Raw genomic sequence first — 17,268 nt, forward strand, 5'->3', positions numbered from 1 at the left:
TCAGCGTAACAATGCTCTGCTCTGTCACATTTTTTTGTGGCAGCATGGTTTTCATTGAATGCATGTTGTACTCATGTGCATGGGGTTGGGGAGCACACCAGAGGCATCAGCCATGTTGTCAGCAGATAGCTGTTGTCACACAGTAACCGCTCTTTGGTTTAATGTGATCGCTCAAATGCAGCTAGCACAGTGGGCTGCCAGAGAATGAAGGTATCACAACTGCTGCCAGGATACCGAACGTTGACCTGCTGACTGTGGTCAGCTGGACTTTTAGGAATGCAATCTATTTCGGTTCTGCTATGGGACACAGTTGGCAAACAGTGTCCGCAAAACAATGTCAGTGGCGTGCTGCATCATGGTGAAGCATGCAATCCTAGCAAATTCATGTAATTTCTCCGCCTCCTTTTTTCTGTTGAGAGAGAATGAAATCTCATCCGTTCACATTGCGTAAGAAATCTCGGTGACCTGCCTTATGCAACAGTAGATGGCAAACTGTGAGATGTTGAAAATGCTTCCAGCATGGAAAGACTCATATACATAAATGTTCATAGCCATGGTTGTCTTGACAGCCATTGGCAATGTGGCCCTTGCCCTGCTCTGAGGTTATATTTGCACCTGTAGCAGGTGGTAGATTTCAGATTTCAATGAGGGCATCCTTACTGAAGCATAGATGTTTCACAAGTTGTTCCTCACTTGAGGTTTAGGTACAAGAATTGACCCCTGAGCACCCTGTTTGGATATGGCCTCCAAATGAGAGTCTTTCACCCGCTTCTCCACCTCCCATTTGTCCTGCTTTACATGGGCTCTGTTCATTCTCCCAGCCATGCTGTATTCCAAGGGGAAGGCCTTTGTGCACCAATGTCTGGGAGCAACTGGTTTGTGAAGAGGCCTTGAATTCAGCAAAAACTGCTTCAGCACCTCCCACTGTTGAATTTGGCAAGTTAAACAACCGTAGAAAGCACCAAACCTTCATCGAATCATAGCAACGACCAGAAGAAATCAGCCAGCAACTAACCCGTAAGTAATTGATGATCCCTTTAAATAGTGCTGGCTGAGGGTCCTCCCTGCTCATGAATGTGTGTGTGCTCATCTGTGCAATGTTAAGAGATGGCATAGATGGAGTTTTGAGCTCCAAAATCGCCTGCATATTGACATCATGATCTGCCTTCTCTTCGGATTATGTTAAATCGCAGATGGTAGTGTAGCCGATTATGCAACATATATTGTCACTCTAGTGGTATGACAAGAGTAGTTTGTGACCAGTCCAATGGGGACTGTTTTGATTAGTATTCTGAAAGGATGAGAAAACAAAGTATTTTTTATTTAGTTTTTCTAGAAATACATTTTCTGCCTCCTAATTTAATGCCAACTGCAAACTTGAATATTTAGCTTCCTATTCCTTCTTCCAGGTTATTAATAGATATGGTGAAAAGTTGAGGGCCCGATACAAAAACCTAAAGAACAACTGTCACATCCTGCTAATCAGAGAATACTTCCTTATTAAATGTCTTCTGCAAATTCATATAGACCACATCCATGGACATTCCCCTATCTGCTATGACAATGGCCTCCTCAAAAAAAGTGATCTGGATTTGTCAGACATGATCTACTCATCACAAAGCCATGCTCATTCTCTTTGATCAGTTCATAGTTGTCTATATACAGCCCCTGATAATAGATTCCAGTAACTTTAAATCACTTAACTATTAATGATTTTGTCAATTTCCAATCAAAAGCACAATTGCTAAATCTAGAGAGCTTTGGAAAGGTATGACTGTTGCACCAGTAATTTCCTCATGTTCCTTTCAATATCTTTGGCTGGAATCATCAGATTTGTCGACCTTAAGTTCCATTTTTTCTCTTTTTTGACTTACATAAGATTGTCTAAATTCCTCCAATTATTTTAGGATCCCTTGTGTGTTTGTATTTAGTTCTCCTGCTCCACTGTCAATATCAAGTATTCATTTTACAAGTCTGACATTAAATCATTGTCCATTGAAGTCTTACCTTCATCTATCTTTAATGGTCCTACATTCCCCTTTCTCTTAAAAACTGCTGTTAGCTTTGATAACGTTGCAAATTTTTCCCCCTCATATTCCATTTTTGCAACTATATTACTTTATTTGTTGTTTTTTATAGTCCTCCCAGTCTGCAGATTTCCACTTTCTCTTGCATTTGTGTCAGCAATTTCTTTTAGCTTGGCACTGTCTCTTGACTCATTTTTTGACCATGGTTGTTAACTACAAAGTGGAGCCTTTGCCTTTAAGGGGTATGTACTATTTTGTGTCATACCAGGTACCACTTTGAAGATACATCACTGTTAGTAGGTCAACACATTAACAGTCCATCACTTCAACTGTGGTCAATTTCATCCCTTCGAAATTTGCCTTGTGTAATTTTAAAATCTTGGTTTGTGACTCTCTGTTCTCCCTCTCAAACTTAATATCGAATTCAGCCATATATGGTAACTATTTGCAGCATGTAAGTCATGCCCAATCTTCAGTTTTCAGATTAGCAATGAATGCACAATGACAGAAAAGAAACTGCTAGGTAGTGTGCCTTGATTTAATTCTCCAACAGGGCCTAGAAATGTGTAGGTAGCTATTATTTGATCTTTTTTACTGACTGTGCCAGTTACTGTAATGTACAAGCTTTGCAATTCCTTTAGGGACTGGGTTGTAAACAGTTGAAGTAATATATTTGGTAAATACGCTGCAAATTAGAAAACCTTGGTGATATTTATGGGTTTTTAGACTGATCTATTTTCTTTCCATCTAAGCATCCAGTCATGCACAGGCTCAGAGAAGCAGGCAACTGTTGATGTTCCTATAGCTTTCATCGGGTTTCACCTGATGAATTTTCCCCTTCCCTTTTCCAGTTAGTTAGACTCTGAACCTTTGATTGATATTGCACATGGTGACCTAGCATAAATCTTTATCTTGGGAAATGGGTGGCCTAGCAAGGCTAAGCAGTAACAGCAACTGAATCTTACAACCTTTACCACCTGCAGAACGCTAAAATGTTTCCAACACTTGGCCACCCGTCAGCATAGTTACCACAAAAGCACTGTGCTTCACCATAAAATTTGCCTCAGATGTTATCTCTTCATCCAGCGTCCCTCTTACTTTGTGCATTAGCTAGCCGGCGGTCCCTCAGAACGAGGATGACATCCGTCAAGCTTGGTGAGACTTCAGATGACTGAGGAGCCCAATTCTGGATCCACATGGTCTTCCACAGTGGGGGCACGTTGTTGCACAGGGGAGTGGAAGTCGCAACCCTGGGTTGGCTTCTTTTTCCTTCCTCTGCCGCTGCCGTTCGCCTCGTTGTCTTACTTCATGCATTAGTTAATGTGTATCCAGAAGTGTTATTAGCTATGCACCTCTCTTTCTAAGGTGGCTTCTCCCATAGCTAGGATGCCGTAGTTTAGATACTAAATAGTGATAAGATTCCAGCATAGAATCAAATGCAATCCACAGCAAAATCAAATTAAGGAAGCATTTGGGATTCATCTCTGAATGAATTTAGTTCTTCTTTTCTGTTTTATTAATCTAGCAAAGCCTGCTGACAATGGAGCAGATAGTGTCGGTGGAAGAGACTCAGATTAAAGATAAGAAATGTATCCTCCTGCGGATTAAGGGAGGAAAGCAATTTGTGCTGCAATGTGAGGTGAGTGGTTCCTGCAAGCTGGGAGGTGTGAAGATGTCTGCTCTGTCTCATCTGGATATAGGCTGGCAATGATGCAGTCATAGGGAGGAGGTACAAGCCATTAATTCCCTTTCCACTGCCTCCAATTTGTTTTTATTTTACAAATCATTGTTATAGCTCAATTTTGCTCAAGAAAAGAGCTGAAATTTGACAGCCTCAATCATTGAGAAAGGCCTTTACAGTTCTTCTTCAACAATTCAATTTCATATCAGTCAATCTTGTGAGGCTTTATTCACAATGGATTCTTGGTTTCCTAACTGATAAAGGTTTCCTCTTCCTGAAGTGAGTGACATTTGATCACGATTCTTTCACCACCAGAATTGGTTTCCTCCCCTTGATGCTGCACACATGGGGGTTCAATATATGGTATCGCTTCGCAATCCTGAGGATTAATCTATCCCAGATGAAGATTGGAAGCCTTCTCCCTATAATTTCTGTAAACGCCCCAAATTAAATGTGACAATATACATTCAGCCTAGATTTTAGTTAATGAGTGTTCAGAGCACAAAGCAGTCTAGTGTTTAGACATAATTGGTGCTAACAATGAGCATAACCTTGTACACGCCTGGCTGCAACCATGGACTATAAGTAAAGGTAACATGAAATAGAAATGTCACATTGCTGCACCAGGACATGCAGAAGTGGGTTTGAGTCAATTTATTACACAACAATCCTGATTAGATTTATGTTTATATAGGTCATTTGTTTTAAAGGAATGTAACTTGTAGTACACAGGTCAGTACTACAGCTGTTCTTTGTTTAAAAAAGAGAAGACAGGTGTGTGCAAGTTAGACACTGATCTTTCACTTCTGGGATCAAAGATGAATCCTTGGACTGTTGGGATGAAAAGCCTTAAATCTATTCATTGTAAGGCACTGGATGATGTAATTTGCTAGTCTCAATTTGGTTTCATAGAGCTGAGCACAATTTGACACTTAGCTTTCTCCTTCAGGGAAGATGCAAGATTCGGTGAAGCACAGAACAGAAACCTCAAATTTTATGCTCCGTATAGTTATCATTATACTTGATGGAAGAGAGGATGGATGTAAAATGGAGGAAAATGTTCCAGTCCACAGGGATGTTTATTGTTCGCCCTGACCAAAACAGAAATCTTTTATGACAAAGTTATCATATACTTGACATAATGGAAAGGAGCAAGCATTTGATTAAAGATTGGGCCGTTTCCCTTTTAAACAAGTCTGTTTCTTTTGAGGGAAAGATTGCCTGGGCAATTTTTTTTAAGAACCACTGTTATAAAACACTCATATATGAACTTTGGGCGAAGACAGTATCAGGCTGAGCTGAAATTCCCCTCAAAATCAAATATCTTGCTAATACTGACTGTTTTGGGTCCCAAATAACTTTGGGGAAGATACCAGAAGGCTCCCAGTGGTCATAAAACCAGTACCCTAGCATTAATCTTTGGTTCCAGGAGAAAACTGGGAAATCCAAATAAAAGCACAATGTCTTACACTAACCCCTCTGCACTCTTCTTTTTTTCCCCAGAGTGACCCAGAGTTCATCCAGTGGAAGAAAGAATTAACGGAAGCCTTCAATGAGGCTCAGAGGGTCCTGCGAAGAGCCCCTAAGATGCTGAATAAGTCACGTTCAGCGGTGGTAGAGCTGACCAAACCCCCCCTCAGCCACAGGAACAGCAATGGGCTTTAAGGGAGAGCACTTATGTGTGAGTGGGGGAACAGAAACAAGAGACCTGAGGATGGTTTTGTGCAAACTACTTCTATATCACCTCGTACGTGGTCCAGCTTGTCGTTATTAGTTAATTATACGATCCCATAAAACAGGGCGTGCGTGTGTGCGTGCATGTGTGTGCATGTATGTATATATATCAAAAACATATATATATACACACATATGGAAACATATATTTATATGTGTGTGTATATATATATATATATATATATAAAATATATGTGGCACACATCTAACTAGATATGAATGTGAGACTTTTTGAACAATTTGGCTGTGTATTTTCTATTGAAAGTATTGATGAATGAGTGTAGCATCTGTTAACTGCAACCACAGTGACCACTGCGGTTCATGAGCCAACTCCACAGGAATGGATTAGAGGATGTTGCCAAATAATTTTGGAGAATTTATTTTGTCATGTGTCATTGCGCCCTGGTGGTGTTCTTTGCTTCATAACAGAGGGTCGGAGGAACATTGACATACAAAGCAAGTGGCTGACTGGACCTGTGTTTTCAGTCACTGATTTCACTCAGATTTTTTTGCTCCTGGACTGCAACATTTCACATAGAACATTGACCCATCATCGGTGGTCCATCTGTCGCTCTGCTCTCAAAATGCTGATTTGTGACATTATCTGTCACCAGTAGCACCATGTGCCAATCAATATCATCGTCATCTGACCTGGGTTTCTTTCGCTATTTCAGACTCGCTATTGTGCCACGTATCTTGTGTTTACCAGCTGCTGCTTTCTGTACGTACCTAACATTGGGTGATTGTAAACATCAGTTGGATGATGGATTACTTTGTTTCTATGGTTACCAGAGCAGTTACATTTGATTCTTGTTATACGGACTGTGATAAACAACGGTGTGTTGGTGCTTAATTTCTCTCCCCACTACCCTTCCTCCCCCTCACCCCACCCTGCTCCATATCCCTGCTAATTGCATTGTTTTTTTGATGACAAGAACGATTGCTGCCACACTGGATCGCCAGGTTGCCTACGTGTTAATAACCGCTCTCAGCTGTCGCTAAGTTTTCATGGCTACTTGGATGTTGCTTTTTGGCCTGTTTTATTGATAGGGTTTCAGTGGTTGCTAGATGACAACACAGTCACACTTCATTGTCGAGTTTCCATGGATAACGAATGACATGGATCAGTGTGTTTTGCCAAATATTTATGGCTACTGGATATATAACTATAGTTATTGATTCATGACCCATCGTGCTTCTGTGATGCCTGGTTCCAGCGTGGACTATTCTGCTACTGCTGGGCAATTTTCAGTTATAGTACTTAATCAGATGCTGATCTACAGACCTAGCCTGGTCCTGGTTTCTGTGTTCACAGATACTGATCCAGGATTACTGGACACCATTCCATTGTGAGAATACTTGTCACAGTTTGGAAGATTTTGAAATCATTGCGTTGATGGGACATAAACGTGTGCTGCAACTCATCCTTTACTCCAGTGAAACAAAAAAATTTAGGAATCCCTACATTCTACAACACTTCTGATCCAAGCAGCACTTGATTTGTTTTGTAAAGTCTTTGTCCCCTTCCCACCGTGAAGTGCAAAGTGCCAATGGACTTTACAGATTAAGGAAGATTTAAAAAAACAATGATTGAAGAGAAAAAAATATTTATCATAGATATTACTGTGCAAGTGTGTACATAATGTTTAAGAACTAATATACCAAGAATCCATGGTAACAACTTGAGAATATCTTTAAATGGTGATTGCGTAGCATGAGTTGCTTTATCGACATGTCTTCTATGAACAGTGACCATGCATTGTTACATCTTTAACTGGTCAGTCACAAGGGTCAGCTATTAATCCGAATTTAGGGAGCAACATCAACGCTGAAATTCATTCTTTTTTTGTTGCATTTTGTTTTAGCTACAGTACCACTAAAATGTTTAAACCTCATATTTCAACTGTAAAAAAACACAAAGATGATGTGTATAGTTTTTCTGGTTATATTTTTGTTTAGAACTACGGCATTTAGTGTGTACTGAAAAATAATAATAACAAGGACAGGATTGGGCTCACAATTTACCACGACCATTGCCATGGTCTGCTGCTTTAACAGAAATGACAGTCAGAATGATGAAAACAAAACTAGTCTATGGTCTGTCCTGATTGATTGTCATTCAGGATGATGTCATAATAATGAGTTCTGTTGCCAAGAGTGATGATGTTACTTGCTTGTTCTTTGAATCAGTAATAAATATGTACCCTGGCTTGTCACAAGGGTACATATGGCATTGTTGAGCCTAAAGGGCTTAGGCTTGGTTGATTAACATTAACATTAATGTCTATGATACAATAAGAAAACTGATGTATATCTCTCGCTTATCCAGGAAAACATTTTACCACGTTATTTCCTCTCCTCTTCTTCCTCCTTGACCCCACAAAAAGCAATGAAAATGGATACTGTATACTTCCATCTGCATGATTTCACAGTGCCATCTGGTGTGAAGCCAGCATTGATGAGCAATTGCACAGACAAGAGATTTTATCTTTTTCATGTTCGTACTTTAGTGCTTTTTGAATTGATGCAATAATGACAAATTTCAGACTCATAAAGGAAATATTGGTGCAGTTTATATGTTTCAAAAAGGGACAGGGTCAATCTTTACAGGTCACCTTTTAAAACAAATAGTGCCTAAGGTGCTGTATGCAAATAAAAAACCATAAGGATAAGATAAGATGAGGTTAACAGATGTAATCAATAAGTCCCTAATCAATAACTTGACTAATTCTGCATTATTGTAGGAGTTATCTCTGCTAATGCACTTTTTGTTGTAGTTTTATTTTCTGGTCAAAAATTAACTTATTTCAACAGAAACTTTTCTGATAATGATATGGGCTTTGCTACCTTGGTAACTCCATAAACCTGTAACACTCAGATTTTTCTTTTTCCATCTGGGCAGAGAGTAGAGAGGAAAATTAGATAGGGGAATTGGCAGGTCCCTAACAGAACCTCCGGTTAATAGAAAGAGAATCAGTTGTGTTCTGTAGCAGGCGTGCCATCCCCCCTGTTCAATTTCCCCATCTATGCTGCACTCAGGCAGTACTTAACAAAAAGACAAAGGGAAACCCCCCCCGCCAATTGGGGGGCGTTGTCTGGGGGCAGGCGTGAATCCGATCGGGGCCGCGCCGCCATTTTACATGGCATGATGCTCGCCCGGAAGTGCTGAGCACTCCCTGTGCAGGCGGGGTGGGGATTCCTTGAGTCGGGGCCTGCGCTCTTTCACGCATGCGTGCAAAAGGGCGCAGAAATCTCCCTGAGGCACAGAGCTGTCTCGAAATCAGTTTAAGGTTCTACAATTTAAATAAAGGAAAATAAAACTTTTAAAGCATATCCCCTAATGAGACAGTATCACGTGAGATGCAACATGTCAATGAATTTTTAAAATAATTTTTATTGAATTTTAAAACACTTCCTGAAACCTCATCCCGCCCGTGGATGAGATTTCATGAAAAATGCAAAGGCCCCCCCCCCCCCCCCCCCCCCAACCCGTCAACCTTAAGATTGGACAGGCTGCTCATTTAATTGTTTTAATTAGTTTTTAATAGGCCTTTGACAGTTCGGCGGACGCGCAGCTGAGTCGACTGCCCGCCCGCCAAACTGAAAATCTAAATGATGCGCAGTGATGTCGGGACGCACACCCAATGCCACCGCCCGTCATTTTACGTGTCAGTGAGCAGGCTCCACGCCCGCTCACCGACCGGAGAATACAGCCAACAATCTAACTCACTGTTTTTCAATATTGCTCAGTATGATCCCTCTATTAGTGCCATAAGAATGCACATAGGTCAGAATTTTGACGTCGGCGTGCAGAGGCGGGCCCGGCACGCCAGCATGTAAAATGACACTTGGTGACTTCAAGCATGCATGTCAGCGCGCATCATTTAGATATTACATTCGTTGGGCGCGTGCAGACCTGTCAACGGCCTATTAAGGCCATTAAAAACCCAATTGAAGTAGTGTCAACACTGCCCACCCAACCTTAAGGTTGGTGGGCAAGCGAAGAGCCCAAGCGGCCTTCGGTTTTTTCAAGAAATCTCATCTACGGGCGGGATGAAGTTTCCTTACGGTTTTATTAAATAAGTAAATATTTTTTGCACAATACATGAACATGTCCCAGCTCATGTGACACTGTCACATGAGGTGACATGTCTAAATAATTTTTAACTTTATTATTTCTGAACTTTTATTATGTACTTAATCTCCCTGAGGCAGTTCCGTGCCATGCGCGATAGAGTCAAGGCCCCGACTCTCCTCCCACCAATCACACAGGTAGTGCTGAGCACTACTGGCCGCGCGTTAACGCTGGGCGGGCCTTAATTGGCTCGCGTAAAATGGCGGCGCGCAGCCCACCCGACATTCGGAAAATTCTCCCCATAATGTCAGTTAGTGTTACATATCAGGCAAGGACCAGTTTTGTGTCAGGAATCTGACAAATTTGATACAGGTTTAACACCATGACTCACGGTAGTTTAATAATGTGCAATGGTTGAGATTGTTACAAAATAACTAAACTTGAAAGACATAAGCAACATGAAAAGACATTATATTCTGATGGCATAACCCAATAAATAAATCAGCAGTCCAAAAACTGAGTGCTAGTTGCACACACTTTGCCTGATGGTAGAGGGAAGTTGCTTATTAGAAGCAGATGATCTTGTGACTCAGGAGCATCCTTTGATTCAGTTTTGGATTCAGCCATGATAAAGAACTTCTGGCTTTTGAATTTGTGAAAGATCATGTACATTTTATGATGTGTCACAGGAAGGAGTGAATTGTAGAGGAAGTACTTTTAATATGATCTCCATCTTAGTGAGCAGTGCCCGTTCTACGGAGAATGTTAGTGTTTAATATATCTGCATTAAGTAAATATTCTTAAACAATGCACATTCTGTCAGTATAATAGTGAGAAAAATAAAACCAAGAGTAAGCTACATAAGAACATTAGAAATCATGAATGATAAAATGCCATTATTTATAATGATTTCATATTTATTGCGTTATATGCAAATTAACAAAAACAGTGAACACCCAAATGCACGCAACTGTGTGCGCCCTTAGTTGGTGAGAAAAGTTTCACTTTTCTGGTGGCTCTGTATGGTCCTCCTTCCCAAAATAGTTGCAAATCGAATATTTGGCCATAATATGTCATAAACCACTATAAATAGGAAATCTCACTAAATTACATTTTCTTTGGAGGGAGCTTAAGGATGATTTTGCAGGTTTTAATTGTTGTGCCTTGCACGTGCAGTAAAATTATTGACGACAAACATTTGCTTAGGCTTTGGTTATATGACAATGGGCAGATGTAAAATCAAAAAACTGTTTTTAACAGTATTGCAGTAAAAAAGAGACATGCTATTGAAGCTTTTTGTCTTGCATTCATCAGGACAACAATGCAAGATAAACCAACAGTAAAGGAAACAACAATTTATACTGCATGAGAATAGAGTGCTGATCGTTTGGCAAGTGGACTCCAATTGGTAGAAGCGTCACCATTGGCCAGAATTTTTCACTCGTCAGGTGGGCGCGTGCCCGACCCGAACAAGTGTAAAATGACATGCAGTATTTCGGTCGCAGGCTCGTGCGTGCAGGAGTAGGCAGCATGCCTGCCGACAATTAAGCGGCCTATTAAGGCCATTAAAGTACCAAATAAATGTAATTTTTTGCTGCCTATCCCACCTTACAGTTGGCGGACAGGTGAAAAAGCCAAGCGGCCTTTACATTTTTTAGAAAACTTCATCTATAGGCAGGATGAGGTTTCCAACAGCAATTAAAAATAAAATAAAAACTTTAACTTTTTGTTAATAACATTTTAAAATTTTTTATTTTTTACTTTCATAAATTTCATCTCCCTGAGGCAGCTCTATACCTTAGGGAGCTTATCCTGCACGCACCTGCATGCATGCTTGTAGTTCCCCACTTGCACTTCCTCCCCCCCCACACACACACACAGACAGCACTGAACGCTGCAGCATGTGATTTATGCTGGGCGGGCCTCAATTGGCCTGCCAGCGTCAAATCGCAGCCAGGTCCTGATCGCAGATGGCGCTTGGCTTCCCAACCGCTCCCGCTGAGCCTACCCAATGAGGGCAAAATCTGGCCATGGTGAATGCAGCAGAAAACGGTTAACTGTTAGCTGCCAAGCTTTTGCTTCAAATTAAAACCAGGCAGGTCGACTCTGATTGGTCAAGGCAATGTCACGGGGGAGTGAACCAGGAGTGGCTGTCCCCCATGCTTTTGTTTAGTTGGAAAAGGCATAATGCAAAGGACAGGGCCCTGTTTGTGAACAAATGTGGTTTCTAGCATGTGTAAATGAGCCACACTGTGAGCCTGACTTGCAGTGTGGCTCATTTACGCATGCTAGAAGCCACATATATTCACAACAGGTTCCAGCCTTTGCAGACAGAAGGAGAATATCCAAGTATTATGCCTTTTCCAACTAAACAAAACTTGAGGGACAGCCATTCCCTGGTTCATTCCCATGGCAATGCCTTGACCAATCAGAGTCAACCTGCCTGGTTTGAATTTGAAGCAAAAGCTTGGGAGTTAACTGTTCTCTACTGCATTCACCATGGCAATGCCTCTACCTATCAGAATCCACTTGCCAACCAATCAGCATTCTCTTCTCATGCAGTATAAATTGTTGTTCCCTTTATTGCTGCTTTATCTTGCGTAGCTGTCTCGACGAGTGCAAGACTAAAAGCTTTGATAGCTTGTCTTTTTTTTAGTAATACTCAAGTTCTGTACCACAATATTGTTATACTTTGTTAATGTGCCTTTTAGATAGTAATTCTAAGTTGTAATACATTTATCACATGACCACAGCCTAGGTAACTGTTGAAATGTTGATATACAGCTGCAGGGGTAGTAGGAGCTACCAGTGACTTCAGTTTGTGGCTTCTCGATCTTTCCATGGGTGCATATCCCTGCAATACTTAATAAGTTATCACTGCTTGCTTACTTATGATGCAATCTGGTACCATGAGGGGAAAAACTTTTGTTGTCCATGTTAAAAGAGTAGGAGGATCATAAATATGAAACAAATAATGGGAGATTTGTAAATATTCCTTAAATTATTTTTATTTGCAATGGCAAAAGAATTTACAGATTATTAAAAAGCATCTCCAGTGAACAAGAGGGTGTTCCCCCATCTTGTTGACACTGTAATTTGGAATGGTGTTGTAACTCCTGTTTGTTACTAACTCAGTAACACTGAGGGTGGTCTTTCAGTATCAAAATTCACCAATTTTATTACTAATGAAATCTATTTAAAAGTTTGTGCAATGATACATATCAGAATTGTAATAGCAATGAGAGGTAGCACATTTGGTGAAGCAATATGTAATAGTCATCCAATCAGAATTAGGGCTGCAATTTGCTGTTTGAGTCACCTTCGCATTCGAACCTAAAAATTCTTGGACCAGCAATCTGAATGGTCAGGGGAAGGTCCCATGTAAATGACAGACGCAGTCCATTTGGGGGAATGTCAAGGCCACCCATCTGACTCAGAGGCCAGAAAGTAAGGTCTGTGGCCAGTCCAAGCGATGGTGTATCAAGGTTCATGCCTAATTTGGGACTCTTTCAGTGCACTCCCACTAGGTTTACAGCAGGAGTGTGCCAAAAGAGGCATGGATTTTTTGCCCTGCTGTCATTGCAGACATAAAATTTCTCAGTCACAATAGATAATGAAGTTATATGCATTTGCATCCTGGAATGTGATGGTATTCTCAGTCTGAACAAATCAGAAATGTTGCAAAGAACACCAAATGTGGTTCTTACAGTGCTATGCAGGGAATGATTTTGCAGCTGTGATCCAACCTCAGGGTTCCAATTGTTATAAATTGATTTAAGTTTTACTCTTGAAATGTCTAATATCATTGAAATCCCTCAGCTGAGTTTATATTCTGTCCTCCTTAGGTATGTATTGGTTTAAATTATTTTGAATTTAATGTTTAGAACTTGAAACATTTTTTTTTACTGAAAACCATGACCCCATATGAAAAATATCAAATAAAGGGAAATGGTAAATTCTGGAAGTATGATATCAGAACAGAAACTTCTGGAATGACTGATCACATTAGTCACCATTTGTAAGATAGGCTATAACATTTCTGATAAATGAGTATAACCAAGGTTGAAAAGAATTGGAGAGAAAATGAGGGAAATTAGGAAGTAATGATTGGGTTACACCAAGTTTGCAATTTTAAAACCATTATTACATCTAAAAAAAAATCTTGATTTCCAAGCGAAATTCTGTCACGCTGTTGACCCCACTCTTGATAGGGCAGATCTTCTAATTCTCCCATATATTGAGGTTGACACTCAGTTCTGAACGATAACTGAAGTTTCTAATGTACCCACACTGTATACCACTAAGTAGTGATGAGGTATGAAACAGAACAAATGATGAGTTTGTGACTATCCAGATCTTGGGTCTAAAGTAGCATTGAATCCACAGCTAATTTAGCTACACTTGGTGACATTGTCATTTGTTTGCATTTTCCATAGGTTAGAAAGTTGAGTTATGCTTCAGGTGCACTGTAAAACAAACTATTGCTGCATACACCCTGACGACATTGTTCAATTGACTGCCCTATGGTTGATAGGGAGAAACCTGAAGAAACATTTTACAAGCATGCATTACAGAGTAGGTGATGATGTGACAGAATCAGAACTGTATTGACAAAGGATATGGACAACTAACCAATTACCATTAATATTCATCTTCTGCAGCATCTGTGTCGATTTTTAATCTGGAAGTAGCTGAGTTTAACAGAACAAGGGCTGATTGAAAATTGTAACTAAATGTGTTATTCTTCAACTTGCTCTCATTTCACAATGCTCACACTGTACAACAAAAAGTATAATTTTTGTAAATTGCAAAAGACGGTCTAGAATAATTTCCAATCATAGATATAACATTTTGATGCCAACTGTCATCTGTTTAGTGTGTGTCTCATTCATTTTGATTTACATCTATAAATAAGCAGATCCCCATTGGTTTAAATGGACTTCCAACCCATTTCATTCTTTTTGATCATATAATTCTCGCCCCTAATATCCTCCACTTATCTAGACTCTGAGACGTAGCCGCTTCCTCACCTCATAGTCAGAAAGACCTGTACAAGCTATTGAGGGATAATATTGAGCAGTGAGATGCACTTGCAGTCAAGCAGCAAGGCACCATCAGCTGGATAAGTTGGCAGGTCGTTCTGTTGAAATCTAATTGTGTTCATTGTGAAATTCATAAGTGACAGGCCATAGCAATCAAGCAGTGGTTTATGACATCGGCTTGTGGTAAATTTTGTGCCTTTTTGAGTCTCTGCACAATGAATAATTTGATTTTCATTAGCTCTATACGTTTTTGTTTCAAAACTTTAAAATCATATTTTTTGCACCAGTTTTCAGGGATGTGAAAGAAGCTGCTTTGCATTAATGAGGCTGTCTGAATCGGGTTAATTCCTGTACTTTATACTGCTGAAGAAATGCTTTTAAGGATGTACTGAAAGTTGCAGCATTTCTAGTGGTGGCCAATGTGGTTTAACTGTTAAGTGCTTTAACCCCTGTTACTGGGCCCCAAGTTTCACAAATCAAGTTCCAAGAAGGCGATTGTAAATTGGTTGGGGTGGGGGGGGGCGGTATGACAGCCATTGTGCATGAGTCGTTTTGATCATGATTCTCATGGGATTTGGCAAATGTGCTACAAATGATTTCTGAGCATGCTGAAGGTCGATCCTGGAGATCTGACCATGCTCACATTCATGTCCATGACAATTGACCTGCAGCGCAATAGAGAATCTTGGAAAGAAACTCCAGGAAATTTGGGCTCAGGGGACGTGCACATTCTGATGTTTATCACAGAATTTATATTTGATCAGAATTGGATTTCCACACACAAAAGTGGCCAGCTGATAACCAAGAAGATTGTTTAATTTCAAAAAATGAAAGGATGACCATCAGCAGTGCTTCACTTAAGAAGTATAATGAATGGAAAAGTAAATCAAGTAAAAGCGCATGAAGCTCATATATCCTCAAATTTACCCATCCCCCTAATCCTTTATTATTTAATCTGATGAGTTTTGCTAATAAAAGGTGCAGAGCACCAGGGCTGGAATGATTCGGGATTGGGCATGTCTATTGTCATATTCAGTGGGAAATATGTGTCAGACTAAATGTGTGGTACAAAGTCCACATTAGCCCCCACAAAGATATGCTGCATCTTCAACTTCTATACAGTGCTTGAATTTAAAAAAAAAGAAAAAAAATGTTTTTTAAGCTTTTGTTTATTGACTGAATCTTGTTAGTATTATATCAAACTGATGTATATATTCTAAAAAAAAGGAGCATCCTATATACAGAATGTCTGACCTCTTCCCTCCCTCTCTCCCCTATCCCCTCTCAGTTGAATATCTGTATCTTTTTAAAAGGGTTCTTGTGTACGTGTCATGGACACAGCTGTATATTTTTGGTGCCATGCTATCTTCAGTGTAAAAGTTGGAATCGGGGACAGGGGGGTGGTGGGGAGGGACCAGAAAGACATGTTATGTTATTTATTGTGAACCTGTTCTTTCAACATCATTGTGACATTCTGACATTCCAAACTGAATTCTTGTCTGAATCATTACTGTGCATGTGGTCACATTATTGCTTCTCTGATTCTTTTCCCTATCTGAGGTTTTCAGGTATTTTTATGTACTCAGGTGTGGAAATTGATCCCAAAAATGTAAATGGGCATTCTCTCCTCCTCTGGTGGAATAGTTAGTAAAGGTAGCATGAACAGCTTTTCAAGCCACTCAGAGAGATCATGACTGATTTGAATCCTAATTCCATCCACTCATCTTGACTCAGTATCACTTAATACTGCAGGCTAGCAAAAATCTATCCATCTCAGAGTTAAAATTATTAATTGAGCTAGCATTACTGGGTCAAAATTCTGGAACTCCCTAACAGCACTGTGGATATATCTACACCACATGAACTGCAGCAGCTCAAGAAGGCAGCTCACCACTGCCTTCTCAAGGGCAATTAGGAATGGGCAATAAATGCTCGCCTAGCCAGTGAGGCCTACATCCCATGAATTAATTTTTTTAAATTACATTTTGTAGGGAGGAGTTCCACACTTATAGCATCCTTGTGTGAATACCTCCCAATGAATAGTAGCTCAGTTTCTTGTCAATGTAGAATGACCTGATCTGAGCCACTGAAACTGGCCTAAAACGAAATCCAGCCAATATTCACCCTCACAATTGTTATCCAGTGATAATCTTCTGAAAAGTAGACGTGTGGGCATTGTGACAACAGGGTTGGGCTTGATTGTGATTCCTCCTGTTTCTTTAGGCTCACTTTTGAATAATAGCCACTTGGGCAAGGCACTCTTGGGCTGCTGGTACTTAATGGAACCATTTCCCAGCAAGAGTCAACTCTTTCAGGAGAGGAGGAGAGAAAAGTGGAAGAAAAAGATTCTTCTATTCTTCCAATGTGAAATATGGCACTTATCATAACAGTGGCTGCTTCTTCCTCATTGACTAGAGTGCTATTAAATCTGCCCCACTGAGGTGGTTTTACAATGATAGTATTAATAACATTTGGCTTTCTAAAGCACCTTATCACAATGAAATGTCTCAAAGCACTTTACCAAATTAATTACTATTGGAGCAGAGTGACTATTGTAGAATTGCACTTGTGGTTTGGTGTACAGAATTAGAGCAGCATTCCTCCTTACACAGCTAGCAGGGGTGAAAATACTAATATATTAATGAGTTCAGGTTTGCCTGAAATGCAATTCTTCATATTTGCTGCATGAGTCACAAAGAGATTGAAATT

At 40.1% G+C, this 17,268-nt stretch overlaps 1 protein-coding gene across 1 annotated transcript in view; it reads left to right on the forward strand.

Moving 5' to 3' along the window:
* grk3 (G protein-coupled receptor kinase 3) overlaps window positions 1-8,854 on the forward strand; it is a 265,444-nt gene extending 256,590 nt beyond the window's left edge. The window contains exons 20-21 of the mRNA XM_041203377.1: window positions 3,553-3,666; window positions 5,212-8,854. Of these exons, the coding sequence (XP_041059311.1) occupies window positions 3,553-3,666; window positions 5,212-5,373 (276 nt within the window). The 3' untranslated portion in view covers window positions 5,374-8,854. The remainder of the gene's footprint in view (window positions 1-3,552; window positions 3,667-5,211) is intronic.
* The last annotated feature ends 8,414 nt before the right edge of the window (window positions 8,855-17,268 follow it).

The sequence above is a fragment of the Carcharodon carcharias genome, chromosome 13 (assembly GCF_017639515.1).
Source record: "Carcharodon carcharias isolate sCarCar2 chromosome 13, sCarCar2.pri, whole genome shotgun sequence".
In the NCBI taxonomy this organism is placed as follows: Eukaryota; Metazoa; Chordata; class Chondrichthyes; order Lamniformes; family Lamnidae; genus Carcharodon; species Carcharodon carcharias.